The sequence below is a fragment of the Pistacia vera genome, unplaced genomic scaffold, assembly GCF_008641045.1.
Source record: "Pistacia vera cultivar Batoury unplaced genomic scaffold, PisVer_v2 Contig81, whole genome shotgun sequence".
NCBI classification, from domain to species: domain Eukaryota; kingdom Viridiplantae; phylum Streptophyta; class Magnoliopsida; order Sapindales; family Anacardiaceae; genus Pistacia; species Pistacia vera.
In genome coordinates this window covers 515916-537257 of record NW_022196679.1, presented here as the reverse complement: position 1 = coordinate 537257, position 21342 = coordinate 515916, and the positions used below count along the sequence as shown (strand labels likewise).

The 21342-nt window shown below is 31.6% G+C and overlaps 1 protein-coding gene across 1 annotated transcript; it reads left to right on the top strand.

Moving 5' to 3' along the window:
* Positions 1–14418: 14418 nt before the first annotated feature.
* Positions 14419–16584, top strand: LOC116117462 (UPF0481 protein At3g47200-like). The gene is made up of 2 exons (XM_031403486.1): positions 14419–14515; positions 15191–16584. The coding sequence occupies exon 2, from the start codon at positions 15205–15207 to the stop codon at positions 16480–16482; it is 1278 nt and encodes a 425-aa protein (XP_031259346.1). The 5' UTR covers positions 14419–14515; positions 15191–15204; the 3' UTR covers positions 16483–16584.
* Positions 16585–21342: the final 4758 nt, after the last annotated feature.

Genomic DNA, 21342 nt, shown 5'->3' with positions numbered 1-21342 from the left:
AACTTAGTGAGCAAAAGAATATTAGATTCAAACAATTATCTTTAAAATGTCAATAAATTGAACATATTTTGTACAGTAAATTGTTTTACTTTATTTTATTGTTCGTTGACAATAATTTTAGTTCAAAGGGGAAAATTCCACAATGATAATCCAGATGACTGAAGAGAAGCAAACTTTTGTGGTTCTATAATTTAATGACAAATCCCGAAAACATAAACTTTAAGACATGGGTCACAAAATAAGGCTATCCTGCTTGGCAATTCAATACACAACAGTTTTTATGTCAGTTTTCAATGTTTCCACTAAGAGAAATCAGATTTTGCAGATGTTTAACATCTCCTTCAATCTGCATTTATCTTCCAAAATTTTTATAAAGGATATGACTAAGCCTTGGATTTCTTCCTTTTAGTTTCAGCAACTGGTTTTGTTTTGAAAGGCAGGAAGGTCTTGCCACCCATGAATGGTTGTAAGACTTCTGCTACCTCAGCACCATCTTCCTTCTGGTAGTTCTCAAGGATACAGCAAATGGTCCTTGCAGTAGGCGTCGTGACAGAATTAGTGCTCAGAAACATAAAGGCTTCGGAGCAGTGCTATCAAATTAATATTCTGATTTATTTCGATTAATTTTGTTCTTCAACTACGATACAACTGTGAAGTAAATGTACATTCAAGGAGAATTAAGCATGAGAAGCTAGAAACCAGCAGAGCTTAAAATTAAAAGAAAATATATAATCTCTTGACTAATAGCAGGGTCATTGCTTCTAATTATTCAAAGCAGAGAGGTTTGATATAGTTTGACTAAATTACAGAGGATTTGACTAAAAATTTACCCACACTACATGATGTGAGATTCTTAGCATCGAATGAGGAAATTCTAGAAAGAAAGAAAGAAAGAAAAAACTTTCTAGAGAAACAAACAGAAAATTTAGAGAGAAAACTTTTAAGGAATAGAGCTGGTCTTCGAGTTCATCAAACGCAGCGTTTCATCTGTTGACTTGTCCAAAGCGCAGCACTTCACTGACTAACAGATGTTGTTAACTTCCGTTATTCCGAACTTGTTGCACTAACGTTTCCTGTTAAACGAACATTACCAGACTTTAATAAACACTTCAAACGGCCTTTTTATAAAACACTTCTCAATAGCAGCTGCTGAATAAATCTTCTGAGCTCCTTTCCTCAACTGCATTTTCAACCTCACCTTTATTATTGTCTTCATTAACGCATGAATATACAAATGAGTATTATAATCCCAGGAAGCATATAACACAATCCAAAAGAAGAATAGCCAAAAAAAAATTCATTGTTCTATTATTCAAAAACTAATCCTGAAATATCTAAATGCATAGTTTTCAGGGTGATTAATATGGTATGCCCAAACAAGATACAGTGTCTGTTTCTTCAGTTCTTGTGACTAAAGATTCAAAAATAAGAGATGGATTATTCTATGAGCCAAATTTTATAAAATATTTTGGAATTAGAAAACAAATTTTACCTAAATATACTAGTTGAAATATATATATATATATAGAATAAAGATTTCATATTGCGACATAACAATGAAATATTATTTAGTCACTCTTTTCATTCTTTTTAACGTGTCTTTACTTTATTTATATTATTTAAAAAAATTAAATATGACTCCAGTGGCTGACTTTATCTCTCTTTTTTCACTATTGAATTGAAATATATTACGATCTAAGTTAAAATCATTATCCCATTATTATTCTCATTCATTTCTACAAATCAAATACTACCTAATATTTTCACTATTGAATTGAAAGAATTTTTGTTTTAAAAAACTAGAAAAAAGAAATTAATAATAAAAGTAGATGCAAATAACAGGAGTGCGTTCCATGATTGTAAACAATTTTATTATTATAAGAAAATTTTCTATTTACAAAGTTGAAATTCTCATTAATATGATTATTGACCTAAATTATCACATTTATTATAAGCTAAAGTAATGAGTAATTTTTTGTTTTTACAATTAATTTGTTGTTAACACATCAATATTATATAAATTTTGGATTATAACTTTTTATAATTTTATTATTTAAAGTTTAACATTTATATAGTTGTTTTATCTCACAAACATTCAAGTATTATCTGTTAAAAATGACTATCTAATTTAAGGTACCTTATACCAGACAACAACTCTCATCAATATGCATGGATTTTTCGGCATTATGGTTTACGCGTCATTATTTGCTGCAGTGAACGTGAATCATGCATGATCTTAGACATATTTATGAGGGGCCCAAGGCCACCTTGAAAAGATTCTCTCAAATTACTGTTAACTCTATCATGCATGACAAGCCAACCACTTCAATATTATCTATCGATTGACAATTACACAGGACGTCTCAAGAATATTTGTGACTGTTGATAATAATTATTTTGGGGTCCTTTTAATAATATAAGTATATATTAAAAAATTATTTTAAATTAATTTTTCTTGTCTTTTGAGATGCAAAATCACTAGTTAAATTTTTGTATTCAAGTTTAGAAACCAAATGTTTTTCAATTGATAATATAGTCAAATTACCTAATCTTTCTTGTGAGGGCGAGAGGTGAACAGCGACCGGCGGGCTACCAGGGTTAGGTAAGTGAGAGTTTTGGAGAGAGGGCTGAAGGGACGAAGATAGTGGTGTCAAGGAAGGTCAACGATAACGGATACGTTTCAGAAATGGTTGTTGCACGTGGTGAAGAATGAAAATAGGTTGCGAAAATCAGAAAAAATTGGCCAAATTAGGGGTTATCAAGGCTGGAAAACGTTTGGGAAATGATTAAGTGATGAATTTAGTAGATTTTGGTGAGAAAATTGATCGGAATCATCACTTTAATGCCGACAGTGGCACTCTAGCAGTGTAGAGGGGTGAAGATACAATGTTTTCATTATTTTAGGGATTGAATGAGTGTTTTGAAATTTTATACATTTAAATAACTATTTTGGTTAATTTAGGGGTGTGAATGGAAAATATGAAACATAGTTTTTTTTGTAAATTTATGTAAAAAAATTATAATTAATTTGGGCCTTTTTGGGGCCCTTTGGACCGGTTTGGATAAAAAATTATAAATTTTTTTAGGCCCAATGATATTTCTATAAATCTATTTAAAAAAATCTGAAAATAATTTTGAGCTCCTTTTTGGGGCTTTTTTTTTAGGGGCCCTAGGCAGATCCCTCACCTGCCTACCCCTTGGGCCGGCCCTTCTATTACACTTCATTTTTTAGCTCCTTCATTTAAGGCCTGCACACTGGTTAAAGGACTTTAGCCCAAGGGAAGTCTTCCTTGTTCATTCAATTTCTCTTTTTATTTTTTATTTTCTTTTTGTAGTTTATTTTTTATTTTTCTTTTAATTTTAAATGTGGTTACCTTCTTTTAATCCCTTTACCATTTTAAGTAGTTCTTTTCTGTTAATTATCTATTGGGTATGACCAGATAATCATCTACACATGGCCATCAAAATTTTTGGGGTCATCAGCTGAGGGTGAAAATGTAAGGACTTGGTGAAATAACATTGAACAAACTTAAGTAAAACAGATGTACATATTACATCCATATATATCACTTGTAGAAAAATGATAGAAACATTTTATTTTATTCTATTTTTGACCGATAGTTACAATTATAAATGATTATTAAAGTTATAAATTTTAGTAAAAGGACATGTTGACATATGATGGGTCATCTCTTTTAAGAATCTATATAAGTTTTTATTTTTAAGGTCCTTTATGTATTAACTTACTTGTAGACAGTTGTTGGCTATTTCATATCATATTAATTATTGACTTGTTAGAAATATGTAAAAATCTTACTACTTTGCTTGAAGGAGGATGTTGAGAAGGTCAAATTACAAGTTAGAAAATAAGAAGTGATGGGTTACCTAAATTTCCTAACTAAAATGAAGAAAACGAAGTTAGTGGTTGAAGAAAAGGAAATGTCTTGAAGATTTGATGAAACTTCAAAACTTGTTAAAGTTTGTTAGTTTTTAAATAAAAGTGACAATGTTTTAATGTATTCTTGTTTATTAAAACACAATACTTTGTTCTTCCTTAAGAAGCAGAAAACACAAATCCTACGATCTAGCTTTTGTTATTTTGTGTTTGTTTGTAAATGATTAAATAGTAATATTATATTTATAAAGATTTTATACAAAGTTATCCATACTCATACATTATTATGTTATTCGCTATCATTAAATGTGTATTTATTAAATTGATTATTTATATTAATTCCTTCAATCATAATCTGGCACATCACTTTTTAGGAAATATTTTATATAAAACTTTTATAAATATAGTATTATTCATAATTGAATGATTGAGATTTTTTTTTTTTTTTTTGTAGTGAATCACTTGGATTGCCACATCAGACCAGTCTTTAGCTATATAAGCATACTGTAAATACATTTGAGATTAATGAAAAATTGAGAAGTTCATTTCTCTATCTGAAATTACTATTATCTAATTTATCCAGTAGATTTGTCGCCTATTTGAGTTGATGTGGCATTTTAACATATTTTTTTAATTAAATATATTTTATATTAATTACGTAAACCCACTTGATTGAAGTGAGTCTTTCTTACTTAATTGGAAATTATTGAATAGGCAACATATGCTTTTAAGAGAATATTAATTGCTTCATGCGAGCGTTCGTCCTGTGTAATATGCATTGATTTTTCAGCATTATGGTGATAGCGAAAGGTTCTTAACTTTTTGTAGCTAATCTTAATTGCTTCCAAACATCTTGAGTGAGACGGGCCCATACGTACCCAATTTAAGGTGCCTCATGCCAGACAACAACTCTCATCAATATGCATTGATTTTTCAGCTTTATGGTTTGCTCTTCATTATTTGCTGCAGTGAACGTGAATCATGCATGATCTTAGACATATTTATGAGGGGCCCAAGGCCACCTTGAAAAGTTGCTTTCAGCAATTAATTACTGTTAATGTAAGACAACTTATGATGCCAACCACTTCAGGCAATTATACATCATCTTTTAGCTCCTTCATTTAAGGCCTGCATACTGGTTAAAAGACTTTAGCCCAAGTGAAGTCTTCTTTGTTCATTCAATTTCTCTTTTTATTTTATTTTTGTAGTTTTTTTTTTTTTTCTTCTTTTTTTTTTATAAAATGTGTTTGCCTTCTTTTAATCCCTTTACTATTTTAAGTAGTTCTTTTCTGTTAATTATCTATTGGGTATGACCAAATAATAACATACACGTGACCATCAAAATTTTTGGGATCATCAACTGAGGATGAAAATGTAAGCACTTGGTGAAATAATATTGAACAAACTTAAGTGAAAATATAGAAAAATGATAGAAGCATTTTGTTTTATTCAATTTTTCACTTATAGTTACAATTATAGATGATTATTAATGTTATAAGTTTTAGTAAAAGGACACATTGACATATAATGGGTCATCTATTTTTAAGAATTTATATAAGTTTTTATTTTTAAGGTCCTCTATGTATTAACTTACTTGCACACAGTTGTTGGCTATTTCGTATTGTATTAATTATTGACTTGTTAGACATATGTAAAATTCTTACTGCTTTGCTTGAGGGAGAATGTTGAGAAGGTCAAATTACAAGTTAGAAAGTAAGAACTGCTGGTTTTGAAATTGAAGATTTAAGAGTTACTTAAAATTACCGGACTAAAATGAAGAAAACGAAGTTAGTGGTTGAAGAAAAGGAGATGCCTTGAAGAGTTGACAGAACTTGCAAACCTGTTAAAGTCTGTTAGTTTTTAAATAAAAGCGACAATGTTTTAATGTATTCTTGTATATTAAAACACAATATTTTGTTCTTCCTTAAGCAATAGAAAACACAAATCCTACGATCTAGCTTTTGTTATTTTGTGTTTGTTTGTAAATGATTGAAGAGTAATATTGCATTTATAAAGACTTTATACAAAATCATCCATTCAAAAAGTGTGGGAACACTACTCTTGTATTATCCTATCATTTAATATTAATAATCCTAACAATATAAAAGCTATCGATAACCCATTGTATAACAATAATAATTCACTTATAAAGACTTTATACAAAATCATCCATACAAAGTGACATGACACTACTCACGCATTATCATGTTATTCACTATCATTAAATTTGCATTTATTAAATTGATTTTTTTATATTAATTCTTTCAATTATAATATGAGACATTACTTTGTAAGGAAGATTTTGTATAAAGTCTTTGTAAATGTAATATTATTCATGATTGAATGGCTGAGATTTTCTATTGTTGTGAATCAGTTAGATTGCCACATTATATCAGTCTTTAGCTATATAAGCATATTGTAAATACATTTGAGATTAATGAAAAATTGAGAAGTTCATTTTTCTATCTGAAATTATTGATTGTTTAGTGTTCACAACGAAAAAGACTTTGTCTTTCATTTTATATGCATTGAATTTTTTGGTACAACCTGAATGATGCATGATAGTTGCTCTCACCAATTAATTATTGTTCATGTAAGACCACTAACTCTATGATGCATGACAAGGCAACCACTTCCATATACATTTATTGATTGACAAAGACGGTTCATCTTTTAGCTCCTTCACTTAAGGCCTGAACACTGGGTATAAGACTCTGCCCAAGTCTTCCTTTTTCATTCAATTTCTCTCTCTCTCTCTCTCTCTCTCTCTCTCTCTCTCTATATATATATATATATATATATATATTTTGAAAATTTTTGATTTCCTTGTTCATAACTCTCTTCTATTTATTATTTATTGGGTATGACCAGATAATCAGATAAATCTATATACTTACAAATGTAGTACCGTTTAACATTTACACTTAACAAACTTAAGCCAAACATATATGCATATTACGTACATCCCTGTATTTTAGAAAAATGTTTAGATATATATTTTGTCTTACTAAATGATTATAATTATAGATGATTTTTAATGTGACAAATTTTGGAAATTTTAAGACTTATCTAATTGCAAAGTTAGATCGCAAAAATTGCACATAAAAGTAATTTAATTACAAGATGAGATACTATAGTTAATGCATATAATATACATTCACCTCATTTTATTTAAACTTAATATACATTCACCTCGTTTTATTAATTTAAACTTTGAAATCTGTATTATTAGATTGCCCACAAGTACTTTCTAATCAATGATTTTAATAAATGAAAATGAAAAACTTAATTTACATACCATAGTCCTAATTTCCTTTATATCTTCTTTCACTAATTATATATGCACTATTAATTAAACATCAAACTCCATGTCAAGATGCATGCTAAGGATATAAATTTGAAAATCAATAATGAGACATAAGTTATCAATTGATAATTTCCAAGAGCTCTGGAACACAAGAATTATTTTCAACATAATAAAACAAGAACAAGTGTTATATTGAAGTATTATTTCTAATTTAAAGATAATTACAATCACAAGGATAATATTTTTTTTTTTCTATAATTTATATGCAAGAATTTAACAATGTATATAAATTCTTTTTTTTTTTTTTATATTAAAAGAATCTAAATAATAACATATGTGTATTGTATAAGTTTATTATTGATACATTAAGAAGTATTAATTTAATAACTTAATATAAAAACTTGAATAATACAATTTAAATGTTGTATTAATGAATAATCTTAATAATAAACAAGATAAGTACTAAATAAAAATTAAAGACATTACAAATACATATTTTTCAAATACAACCATAAGTTAGAAAGTATTATTGTATAGCATCATTAATGTAGAAATTAAATATTCTCATTTGGTGAAAGAGATTAGGTTGATGGCTCTACTTATCCATAAAATAGGTTCATGTGATTCATGCTTATAGCCCCACACCTCCACTCCACAGTCCACACTTATCAATAGCTATTGACTACCAGGGTCTTTCTTTATGAATTTTCCTCTTTTGTTATTTGTTTTGTCTATATCTACAACAATTAATCTCATGTGATTTATTTCTATTTGGTCAACCAAATCATTGTAGTCTAGCATTATCACTTCAATATCTTTAAAGTTTCTTTTCTTAGTTACATTAGCGATAATTAAATAATAATTGTGTGTAATTTCTCACATTCATATCTTCGTATAGATTAATTAAAGATAATACCATTCATCGCAAAAGTTATTTCAAAATTTTCTTGAGTATGAAGTGGTGTATAATCTCATACGGTATTGAGATTTAAAAGAAGTTGTAAATTAGTGACTGCCGTGACATGACATTGTCAAATAAAATAAAATGACACATAATTTGAGATGTGAATTTTGTAATATCTTTCGAAATGTAATTTTATTTTGAAAATTGATTAATTACTTCTTGAAATGCAATTTCTTTTATCTTTTTTAACTATCAATCATTTCTACTATAAGGAAAAGTAATTTTTTTTGGGTTGCCTTCACGTGTCCCTTAAAGACACATATTAAGATGGTAGAAGATAGAATATTTAATATTATGATATGTTAAAAATTGTATTTTTTATTTCTTATATATAATATGCATCAGAATAGATAATTTTTTTTTTATCTTTTAGAAATATACGTTAAGACAACCTTCTCTCTTTTCCAAACCAACACTAAACGATGTTGCCATGTTGCGTAATATTCTAGATTGTTTGTGTCGTAAGAAACATATAAGCCATGCGTTTCAAACGGAGGGGGTGAAGGCATGCCACTGTAATAAAAAATTTAAGATAATCGTTAATGGTGATAGCATTATTGATGTAGAAAATCAATTAAAAATCACATGTTTTTTTTTTTTTGTTTTTGTTTTTGTTTTGATCAATGGCTCCACTTATTGATTTGAACAGCTGTACGTGTTTGGATTTTTCTTGCTAATTAGCCCCACTCCCACCAATATCAATGTCGTCATCTAGCTGCTTCTTTTTTAAAGACATATGTACTATAATGAATGGTTCTCGGTTTTTGAGGCCTCTCTTTAAGAGTATATTAAGTATCATAGGACTTTTTTCTTGCTAATCAGCCCCACACTTTCAATATCATCTAATAAAATATATATTTTATTTTGAAAATGAAGAAAATTGAAGATGGAGTACCTATAATATAAATTGCACTTTTGCTAATCTTGTAGATCCAGAAAAGAGGAACAATAATCACCAAATGTAGCACAGAAGAGATTAAGAGAAGAGGAACAATAGTCACCAAATGTAGTAGGAAATTTTTCTCAATTGAGAGTAATTTTTTTTAAAAAAAAAAAAAAAAACTTTAACAAAAATTGTGCATGCAATTATAAGATGAGATACCATATTGCATATAATATAATATTTAATTTAATAATTGATATTACTGTTGCTTTAATTATTGCAAGACCTACATAGTCTTTCTAAATTGGCCCCACTTCTTTTTTATTGTAATAATAGTCTTTCTAAATATCATCTCTTTATGGGAAATCCCAAACCCCTGAGATATACCTTAACACAAACCCCTGTTGTTTTTGAATATAAGACCATCTCCAACCCATTGCACCAATTTGGTACAAAATTGCACCAAATTAGTGCAAAATTTGGTGCAAAACACTATTCCATCTCCAACCCACAACACCAAATATTGCACCAAAAAAAATATTCTTTAAAATATTCTTTTTTTTCTTTTATTGTAATAATCAACAATTAATCTATTTCACTCATTATTTTTGTATATATTAATTAAATATTGGGAATGATATTTTTATTAAATAATAATTATTTTGAAAATTATACTAATTTAATAGAATTAAGCATTTATTTAATCAAATAAACATTACATTTAATATAGAAAAACATTACATCTAATATAAAATGATACAAAAAAAAAAAAAACTAATTGTTATTTTAGTTTATGTTGTATTTTCTTTTAATTTTAGTGTTTTTAAATTAGTGTTAATTTTTATTTTTAGTTATTGTAGTTTAATATTTGCATTGAATAAAGTTCTATTTTTAATTTGTCATCATTTTTTAAATTATATCATTATTATAAATAATAATCAAATTAAATTAAATACAAATACTCAAATATGGTATGATTTTTGGTGTAAAATTTAATACTCAAATTAACTTAACAAAAAAAAAATCAAAATTAAAAAAAAAATATATTTTTTTATTATGCTACAGTGCTGCGCCATTTTGGCGCAGCGCTACAGTGCCACGCCAAATTTGGCGCAGGCGCGGCACTGTAGCGTTGCGCCAAAATGGCGCAGTATTTGGTGTGGGTTGGAGTACCAACCCACGCCAAATTGGTGTTTTTTGCGCCAATTTGGCGTGGGTTGGAGATGCTCTAACTGACAACACGCTATTATTAGTCAAACGTTCACACCTTTCTGTTAAATTAAATTATAATGAATATACTCATGCATTATCATATTATTCACTATCATTAAATGTGTATTTATTAAATTAATTTTTTTATATTAATTATTTCAATCATAATTTGGCATATTACTTTGTAGGGAAAATTTTGTATAAAGTCTTTATAAATGTAGTATTATTCATGATTGAATGGCTGAGATTTTCTTTTGTTGTGAATCACTTGGACTGCCACATCACATCAGTCTTTAGTTATATAAGTATACTGTAAATACATTTGAGATTAATGAAAAATTGGGAAGTTCATTTTTCTATCTAAAATTATTGATTGTTTAGTGTTTGCAACGCAGAAGACTTTGTCTTTCATTTTATATGCATTGATTTTTTTGGTACAACGTGAATCATGCATGTTGAAATTAGGTTGATGGCTCCACTTATCCATAAAATAAGTTCATGTGATTCATGCTTATATATAGCCCCACACTTTGGCTAATGGCTCCACTCCACAGTCCACACTTATCAATATCATCTGCCTGCAGGCTGCTTTTATTTAGAGACATTTATAAACTTATCAATAGCTATTGACTTCGAGGTCTATCTTTATTAATCAATTTTGCTCTTTTGTTATTTGTTTTGTCTATATCTACAACAATCTCATGTGATTTATTTCTATTTGGCCAACCAAATCATTGTAGTCTGGCATTATCACTTCAACATCTTTAAAGTTTATTTTCTTAGTTACATTAGTGATAATTAAATAATAATTGTGTGTAATTTCTCACGTTCATATCTTCATATACATTAATTAATGATAATACCGTTCATTGTAAAAGTTATTTCAAAATTTTCTTTTGTCTCAAGTGGTGTATAATCTCATATGGTGTTGAGATTTAAAAGAAGTGGTGAATTAGTGACTGACATGACATAATCAAATAAGATGACACATAATTTAGGATGTGAATTTTGTGATATCTTTTGGAATGTGTAGTATTACTCATTAATTAATTATCACTAGAAATGAAATTTATTCTATCTTTTTTACTGATCAATCATTTATACTGTAAGCAAAAATAAGAGTAAACGACATATTTCTACCCAAGGTTTGACGAAATTCTAAGTTAGTATGATTGGTTACATTTATTTCAGATTCTCACCCTTAAAGTGAGGGAAAAGTGTTTGATGTAATGGTAAATGGGTAAATTGGTCATTTTGCATAGACAACACACGCTAGCAGATCGCCGCCTCTAACAATCCTCCGATGCATGTTAGCAGATGGTGTTCCCAATGTTTTTCACCCTTTTTTTGGCGATTCTTCCACCCAAAATCACCATTGTCACCACCATTTGAACCCCTATCTTCCCTTCTACAAAACCTTACCCTTCACAACCCCTCATCACTCGCTGATCGCCGAGTACGACAGCCGCGACATTTTGAATGGCGACAACCCCAACCACCACCACCATTTGACTCCTTGCATCCTCCCCTACAAAACCCCTAACCTTCCCAGCCAAGGCAGCTCACCATTTGTTGTCCACCACTTCACCAAAAAACGGATGACCAATGAACATGAACTCTCGGTTCGCGAACAACAACTAAACGGTTGCTGGGGACATAAGGGGTTTTATAGAGTAGGAGACACTAGTTGTAGTGGTGGTGTCCAATTGGATTTTTGCCATCGGAATCGATCGAAATCCGACGAAGAATAGAGAAACCCTAAGTCTAACGGTGCCATCGATTGGAGGAGCCAATGATTCTGGAACCAGAGGGGTTTTGGACGAAAAACTATAGGGAAGGTGATGGAGGTGACCAGAGCGTTTGACGCCATCGGAAACAACCCAGATTAGGCAAAAATCGAGAGGGTGTGCAGTGACTGAGGGTGTTATTGAGATAATTTGAAAATAAAATAGTAAGTTTTATAATTCTACTAATTTAGGGGTTAAAACGTAATTTACTAATTTAAAGTTAAGGGCATTATAATAATTGCATCCTCTATATCCCTAAAAATTGCTAACAGTGTTATTTCAAGGGTGAAAATCTAGAATAAATGTAACTTAGGATATCAATTTGGGATTTTGTCAAATCTTGGTTGGGAATATGTCGTTTTCTTGAAAAAATAATTTTTTTTTTGGGTTGTGTTAACAATAAGACAGTGTTCTCTCTTTTCCAAACAAACATTAGAGGAGTCGGTGAGCATGATCAATTATCCATATGATCGCGTTATATTCTAGATTGTTTGTGTCGTCAAAAATATATAAGCCATGAGGAGCGGGTGGAGCCATGCCACTGTAATAAAAAATTTAAGATAATCGTTAAAGGTGATAGCATTATTGATGTAGAAAATTAATTAAAAATCATATGACTCTCTTTTAAAAATTATTGATCACATGTAACTTTTCTTGCATCGATTACTGAGGAGGTGTACATGATTGGATTTTTCTTGTTAATTAGCCCCACTCTCACCAATATCATCATCTAGCTGCTTCTATTTTAAGACATCTGTGTTGGAGATCCCATATCGACTAGGCACACTCAAGCCAATGGATTTATAAGAGTAGACAATCTTTCCACTCAATAAGGCCTTTTGGGTGAGGAGTTAGGCCCAACTCCAACAAGTGGTATCAGAGCCAGCCCCATTTGAGCTGAGTGATTGACCAGCGGTGGGCTACCAAACTACCTCCATTAATAGATAAGTGGACCATATGGGCTTGACCATGAGGGAGAGTGTTGGAGATCCCATATCGACTAGGCACACTCAAGCCAATGGGTTTATAAGAGTGGGCAATCCTTCCACTCAATAAGGCCACTTGTTGGAGTTGGGCCTAACTCCTCATCCAAAAGACCTTATTGAGTAGAAGGATTGTCCACTCTTATAAACTAATTGGCTTGAGTGTGCCTAATCGATATGAGATCTCCAACAATTTGTACTATAATTAGTGGTTCTCGTATTTTGAGGCCTTTCTTTAAGAGTATATTAAGTATCATATATGACTTTTTCTTGCTAATCACTCCCACACTTTCAATATCATCTAATATAATATGTATTTTATTTTGAAAATGAAGAGAATTGAAGATGGAGTACCTAATACCTACAATATAAATTGAACTTTTTCTAATCTTGTAGATCTAGAGAAGAGAAGAGGAACAATAATCACCAAATCTAGCACAACCGAGAATAATAGACTTAACTATAGCTATACATGTACCACAGAAGAGTAGAGGAACAATAATCACCAAACGTAGTCGGAAATTTTTCTCAATTGGAAGTAAATTTTTTTTTTTTTTTTTTATTTAACGCTTATCTTGTTAAAAACTTAACAAAAATTGTACATGCAATTATAAGATGAGATACCATATTACATATAATATAATATTTAATTTAATAATTGGTATTACTGTTGGTTTAATTATTACAAGACCTATATAGTCTTAGTAAGTTGCCCCACTTCTTTATTGTTAATAAGTCCTTCTAAATATCATCTGTTTTTGGGAAGTCCCAAACCCCTGAGATATACCTGGTTATATGAACCCCTGTTGTTTTTGGATAGAGCTCACAACACCCTACTATTAGTCAACGTTAACACCTTTCTGTTAAATTAAAAACATCAGGGCTAAAAGATTAACTTTACATGAATAACAATAAAATAATATAAAGTAAAAAATATTAAAACTAATTCCAATTTCAAATTCCTAACATATAAAAATAAAAAATGAAAAGCCTAAAAACATCTCTTCTACTCAAGTCGCCTGCTCCCATCTTCTCAAACTTCCCCTTCCCATCATCCTGTCAAGCCACCATCTGTCGTAAGTAATTTTATTTATTATTTATTATATAAATTTAAAATGGTTTATATTTATTATTTTATTTTTATTATATGTTACTGCAAATCAGGGGTAAATATGAAATTTAAGTTGTGTAGGATGTCAGATGACAGATTTTAAGTAACTCTGATTAACGGCGGTGGGGGGTCAAGAGTCATATCTAACGGCGATGGGTTTGAATAACTCAGGGGTTTTAGAGTAATTTTAACAGTACCAAATTCTTTCAAATTAAAGGTGTGAAGTCAGAAGTGTGCATATAAATTACGGGGAGGAAGCAGAAGAGAAAACATATTATGAAAGAGAGATCAGAGAGATACACCGTAATTACATAACACATCCCTGCTGTGCTGTGAGGTAGCTGTGACTTTCGAGAGGAGGAAATCAACTCAGGTCAGGATACTATCATCTTCATACTGCTCTTATCCTTTACTAAAACTACACAAGCATGCACTTTATTTTTATTTGCTTAGTTATCTGGTTCTTTTATTATTATTATTTTTTAAATTGTTAATCAAATTCAAGATTAATGCGATTGCCGGTTTCCAGACACTAAAAAAAACTTTCGGTGAGTGAAACGACACCTTCAACACCAATGTGATCAAAGTTTGGCGATCAATCTATTGGTTTTGGGGTATATATATATATACAATGGCTAATTGGACATTGTGTTAATTAATAGAGTATAATATTATATTGTTAAATGCATAATATAACTTTGGATTATAACATGCATTTTGTTCCTTTTTCAAAGCGTTTTGTATGACAGTTATTCTATATTACCATTACAAATATAATAGTTAATTCTTTCCGATTCCAACATTCTATGTGAGGAGGATTCATTCCAAGAATCTCTACCCACATATTTTTAATTTAAATCTTTGCAAGTGATATTAATATAAAATATTTATTTGTGAGTTATAAGAGATTGCATATTATTTTAAAAACTATTTATGGAAATAATTACCTCATGCATGCAACATGATTTTTTGCTGAGAGTTGATCATTCTGAGTGTTGCATTTATCTATTTATTGTTATTGACTATTGTCAGTACGGTTTGTCAATAGGGCAAAGAAGTTGGATGAGTGCTTCTCTTAAACTTGAGGATATGGTCAAAGAGTTGCGAATTGATATTGACGAAAATTTGGAGCCTGAGCTTGATGCTCGTAAGTGTTGTATTTATAGGGTTCCTCAGGATCTTCGTACCGTAAATGAAGAAGCCTACACTCCTCAATTAGTTTCAATAGGTCCTCTTCACCATGGAAAAAAAAAATTAGCTAACATGGAAAAGACAAAAATAAAATATATGAAAAGTTTTCTTGAACGAATAACAACAGTGAAGCGAGATAAAATATTAAACTTCATCAAAGATAACGAGAAAAATATTCGTAATTGTTATGCAGAGACATCTAAACTTGGGAAAGTTGAGTATGCAATGATGATTCTATATGACGCTATCTTTATCATAGAGTTGTTCTACAGGGATGACAACTTTTTTTGTAAAAGTGATTTATTACTATCTACAGCAAGGGTAAAAGCATCTTTACGTAGGGACTTTCTATTACTTGAAAATCAACTTCCATACTTCGTCCTCAAGGAAATATGTGAGTTAGCTCTCGTTGGCCCTAAAATGCCTACCTTCACATACCTTTCACATTCTTTTTTTAATACTCCTACTTCGAATTTGGGCAGATTAACCCCCCAGGTGGCAGTTAAACATTTACTCGATTGGCAAAGAACTAGTATAGTGGAACGCAACCAAAAATCTGAGCAGGTCAAAGGAATGATTCGTTATTTACCTTGTGCAATGAAGTTGCATGAGTCAGGATTGAAGTTTAAGCGTTTAAAAGAAGAACACATCTTAACTAACATAAGATTGAAAACACGAAATCAACGAGTCCCATGGTTTGAAGTACATGAGATGCAAATACCACATTTAAAATTATTGGGCCACACTGAAAGTTTACTTAGAAACATTATGGCCTTAGAGCAGTGTCATTATCCAGATGATACTCAGGTTTGCAATTACATTAGACTAATGGATTATCTTATCGATACTGAAAAAGATGTGGACCTGCTTGTTGAAAATGGAATTATTTCCCATGAAATGGGCGATAATACTTCGGTAGCAAATATGTTTAACAAACTTAGCCAATTTATCAGTCCTAGCAAATCTTCACACTTTGAAATTTGCAAGAAACTCAGGGAACACTATAAGAATCCATGGAACAAGAAAAAAACAACTCTGAAAAGAGTATATTTCAACAATCTTTGGAGAGGCACAGCGACTCTTGCAGCAGTTATACTCCTACTACTCACTATCATACAAACCACATGTTCTATCTTGCAATTTGTGTGATTGTAATTAATTTTGCATTGAAGCTTGTTGTCTTTATAATGTAAAATGCTTGCTATGTATTTCATTATTTCTCATTCACACATTGTACCATGTTTCAATTGTATATGGTAATTTTTATCCTCAAATAGGGGCAGAGCCAGAAAATATTTTCTGGGGAACCAAAATGTTATCTTCAATGAACAACGGGCCATAAAATAATCAGAAAGTTACATTTTCTAGAGCTAAAGTATTACCTTCAAAAATTAGGTGTGGCTAGATAGAATAACTACATTTATAGGGGCTAACTTTTATTTTTCTATATAAATTTTAAAGATTTTTGTGAGACACGCTGTGATTCATGCTTATATATAGCCCCACACCTTGGCTAATGGCTCCACTCCACAGTCCACACTTATCAATATCATCTGCCTACAGGCTGCTTTTATTTAGAGACATTTATAAACGTATCAATAGCTATTGACTTCGAGATCTTTCTTTATTAATTAATTTTCCTCTTCTGTTATTTGTTTTGTCTACATCTACCACAATCTCATGTGAATTATTTATATTTGGCCAACCAAATCATTGTAGTCTAGCATTATCACTTCAATATCTTTAAAGTTTCTTTTCTTAGTCACATTAGTGATAATTAAATAATAGTTGTGTGTAATTGCTCATGTTCATATGTTCGTATTGTGAAGATTAAAAGAAGAAAAGAGCAAAAACTTGATCTGATTTGTATTAATTGAATGAATCTGAAAACAATAAAAAATCTCTCTTATATACAGAGGAGAGAAGACACGAAGGAGAAGAGAATTAGTTAAGTAATACAGTAGCTCGTTTGAGCTCAAGTGTTAACTAAAAACTAATTCAAAACGACAACATATTGGAAAGCTACTGCGTGGCCCTTTATGTATTGCTAAACTACAATCTGCACCCTTTGTACCATATGGTTAACATTTCCCCTCAAACTGGACTACTCTACATATGGTTGAAGCCTCTTGTTGCCTTCCAGCAACATACAACATCAACTTCAACTTTACAGCTTCAGAACTGTTTACACTCAGTACAACTTCAGAACTGCACCAAAAAAAAAAAAAAAGCTGCATTGTATTTTTCAGATTTCTTTCAGCAATACAAACTGCATTTTTCTGCATCTTTCTTATCAGATTTCTTTCAACATCACAAACTGTATTTTTTTGTTTCTGCATTTTTCTAAACAGATTTCTTCAGCAACACAATACACACCAGCAGAGAACTGCACTTTAATAGCTCCAAAACTGCATTTTCATTTTTCTGCATCTTTCTTATCAGACCAGCAGAGAACTGCACTTTAACAGCTCCAAAACTGCATTTTCATTTTTCTGCATCTTTCTTATCAGATTTCTGTCAGCAACACAAACTGTATTTTTTTTTCCTGCATTTTTCTAAACAGATTTCTTTAGGAACACAATACACACCAGTAGAGAACTGCACTTTAACAACTCTAAAACTGCATTTTCATTTTTCTTCATTTTTCTTATCAGACCAGTAGAGAACTCTTGCACACACATCAAACTTCATTTTCACAGCTTCAGAATTGCATTTGCATAGCTGCCTACACTTTCATAACTGAACTGCTTCTTACGCAGTACACATCAAAGCAACATTTTCACAACTTCAGACCTTTAGACCTCCAGAATTGCATTCACCAAGCCTTCAGAATTGCACACACAAAACCAACAAAACTCCTACTTCCAGACCTCCAGAATTGCAAAACTATACTCACAAATCAACACATACTCCAGATCACCTCCAGACCTTCATTTTTACAACAAAACTACTACCTTTTAATCTGAGCTTCTGCTTCAATTTCTCAAAACTGTACTCACAAATCAACACATACTCCAGATCACCTCCAGACCTTCATTTTTACAACAAAACTGCTACTTTTTAATCTGAGCTTTTGCTTCAATTTCTGGACTGGTCATTGCTACAACATTTAATTTTCCCTTTAATTCAAGGAATTGAGTTGCTAATAAGGCTTTAGTAAGGACATCAGCAATTTGAAGTTTAGACGGAATATATTGAACCATGAGTTTTTTAGCTAAAACCTGATCCCTGATGTAATGAATATCAATTTTAATATGCTTGGTCCTTGAGTGAAAAACAGGATTTGCAGCAAGAGCACCAGCACTGACATTATCACACCAAATTATCAGAGGAGTTTTCAGAATCAATCCTAACTCAGAAAACATACTTTGCAACCAAGCTATTTTAGTAGCTGTGTGTGCTAAGGCTCTATATTCAGCCTCAGTTGAAGAAAGAGCAACAACTCTCTGTTTTCAGGAACTCCATTGGATAAGATTAGGACCTAGATAAACACAGTACCCACTTATGGACCGTCGATCATCTAAACTGTTGCCCCAATCTGCATCAGCATAACATTCAACATTCAAAGATGCAGCTGGTCTGAACTGCAACCCATGATACTGTGTACCTTTGATATATCTTAAAACTCTCTCACAAGCTTGCCATTGAAGCTCCATTGGTGCTTGTAAAAACTGACTCAGCTTATTGATAGTAATGCTGATGTCGGGTCTAGTTAGAGTTAGGTATTGAAGTGCTCCAATGGTGCTTCTGCAGAGGCTGGGATCTTGGAACAGTTCACTGTCAGTAGAAGACAATTTTGTGCCAACAGCCATGGGTGTGGGACATGCATGAGCATCAATCATCTTAGTTTTAGACAGCAAATCAACAATGTATTTTGTTTGCCTCAAATGAATTCCAGCAGAGGTCCTTGTGGCTTCCAGCCCAAGAAAGTACTTAATAGACCCAAGAGTTTTTAAGGCAAACTGATCATTAAGATCTTGAACAAGCTGATGTATGAATGAGATATTGGAGCCTGTAATTAAGATATCATCAACATATACAAGGACATATATGATGAAGGAATCATTTTTGAAAATGAATAGGCTGAAATCAGAAATAGAGTTTTTAAATCCTTTGTCCAGAAGAGCAAACTTCAATTTATCAAACCAGGCTCTTGGAGCTTGTTTAAGTCCATAAAGGGCTTTGTTTAATTTGCAAATATGAGTAGGAAATTGAGGATTTTCAAAACCTTCAGGCTGTCTCATATAGACTGTTTCATTGAGGGTGCCATTGAGGAAGGCATTATTGACATCCACTTGTTGAATGTCCCATCCATTTGTCACAATAAGGGTTAGGATAATTCTGATGGTTGAAGGCTTAGTTACAGGACTGAAGGTTTCAAAGAAATCCAAACCAGGGGTTTGATGAAACCCCTTGGCAACCAACCTTGCTTTGTACTTTTGAAGGGATCCATCAGCATGAAACTTTGTCCTAAAAACCCATTTGTTACCAACAATCTGCATATCACTCATCTTGGGAACAAGGGACCAAGTGTTATTATTTACCAATGCATCATATTCAAGTTGCATGGCTTCTATCCATTCATTACTGACCAAGGCTTCAGTAACTGAATTAGGTTCAGATAGAACAGGTTCTTGACCAGATATGATAAGGGCAGTTTTGTGTTGAAGGCTGGTTTTTGCTCTGGTTAACATAGGATGTGTGTTTAGAGGTATAGAACAGGTTGTTGACAGTGAGGGATCTATTTCAGTAGAGGTTAAGGCAGCAGGTAGACCAGTTGATGAAGTAGGGAACTGTGATGGAGTCAAATCAATTACAAGAGGGCAGTGAGAAGAATCCTGATTTTGTGATGTAATAGACTGATTTTGTGTGATAAGAGTCTGTGATGTAGTGGGATTATCAGTAGAGGTAATGACAAATTGAGATGTTGTTAAGTCTATGGTAAGAGGGCAGAAATAAGGTTCCTGATTGTGTGAAGATTTCTGATTTTGTAAGCTGTGAGGTTGTGAAGGTTCCTGATTGTGTGAAAATTTCTGATTTTATAAGCTATGAGATTGTGATGTAGTGTGTTGTTTTTTAATGGTAATAGGGTGTACTTTTGAAGGTGTTGAAAGGGATGTTGTGATGGGTACATGTTCTGAAGATGAAGTGTTGTTGGAAACATTATTGGATTGATGAGAAGGTGATGTTGAGGAGGAATTTTGTGCACCAACTGTTGAAGAAAGAATGGATGCAGAGCATGATACTACTGGATGAACTTTACTGTTGGGAGCTGCTAAAGCAGTAGGAGACACTAATGATGATATTGACAAAGAGGGAAATCTAATACTAGAAGGGATGTTTGTCGACTGTGCAGAAGTTGAAACTGAAGACTGAAGAAAGTTGTGCACAAAAGGAAATTCACCTTCATTAAAGACAACATTAGGAGTAATAAAGATTTTACCTTCAGAACTTAAACACCTATAGCCTTTATGAACTAGACTATATCCTGCAAACGCACACTTAGATGAATGAAAACTAAGTTTGTGCCTATTGTAATCTCTTAGATAAGGAAAGCATGCACATCCAAAAACTTTTAAAGATGAATAAAGAGGCAATCTACAAAACAACAACTGATAAGGAGAATGAAAATCAAGAACGGCAGATGGCATCTTATTGATTAAAAATACAGCAGTATCAAATGCAAGCTACCAAAAATTCATAGGCATGGAAGCATGGGTTAGTAAGGTGAGACCAGTTTCAACTATATGCCTATGTTTTCTCTCACTTCGTCCATTTTGTTGATGAACATAAGCACAAAAATGCTTAAACTGAATTCCTGACTTGGTTAGGTAAAGGAGCTAAACCCTTATATTCACTACCTTGATCAGACTATAGACACTTGAGTTTATGATTAAACTGTCTCTCAGCTAGATGATGAAATTTAGCAAAGACATAATGCACTTCAGCTTTGGTTCTTAAAGGGAAAAGCCAGGTAAATCTGCTAAAATCATCAAGGAAATGCACATA

What these genes read in the sequence shown, in the direction of transcription:
- LOC116117462 (XM_031403486.1), top strand. Translation starts at nt 15,205, where the DNA reads ATGAGTGCTTCTCTTAAACTTGAGGATATGGTCAAAGAGTTGCGAATT.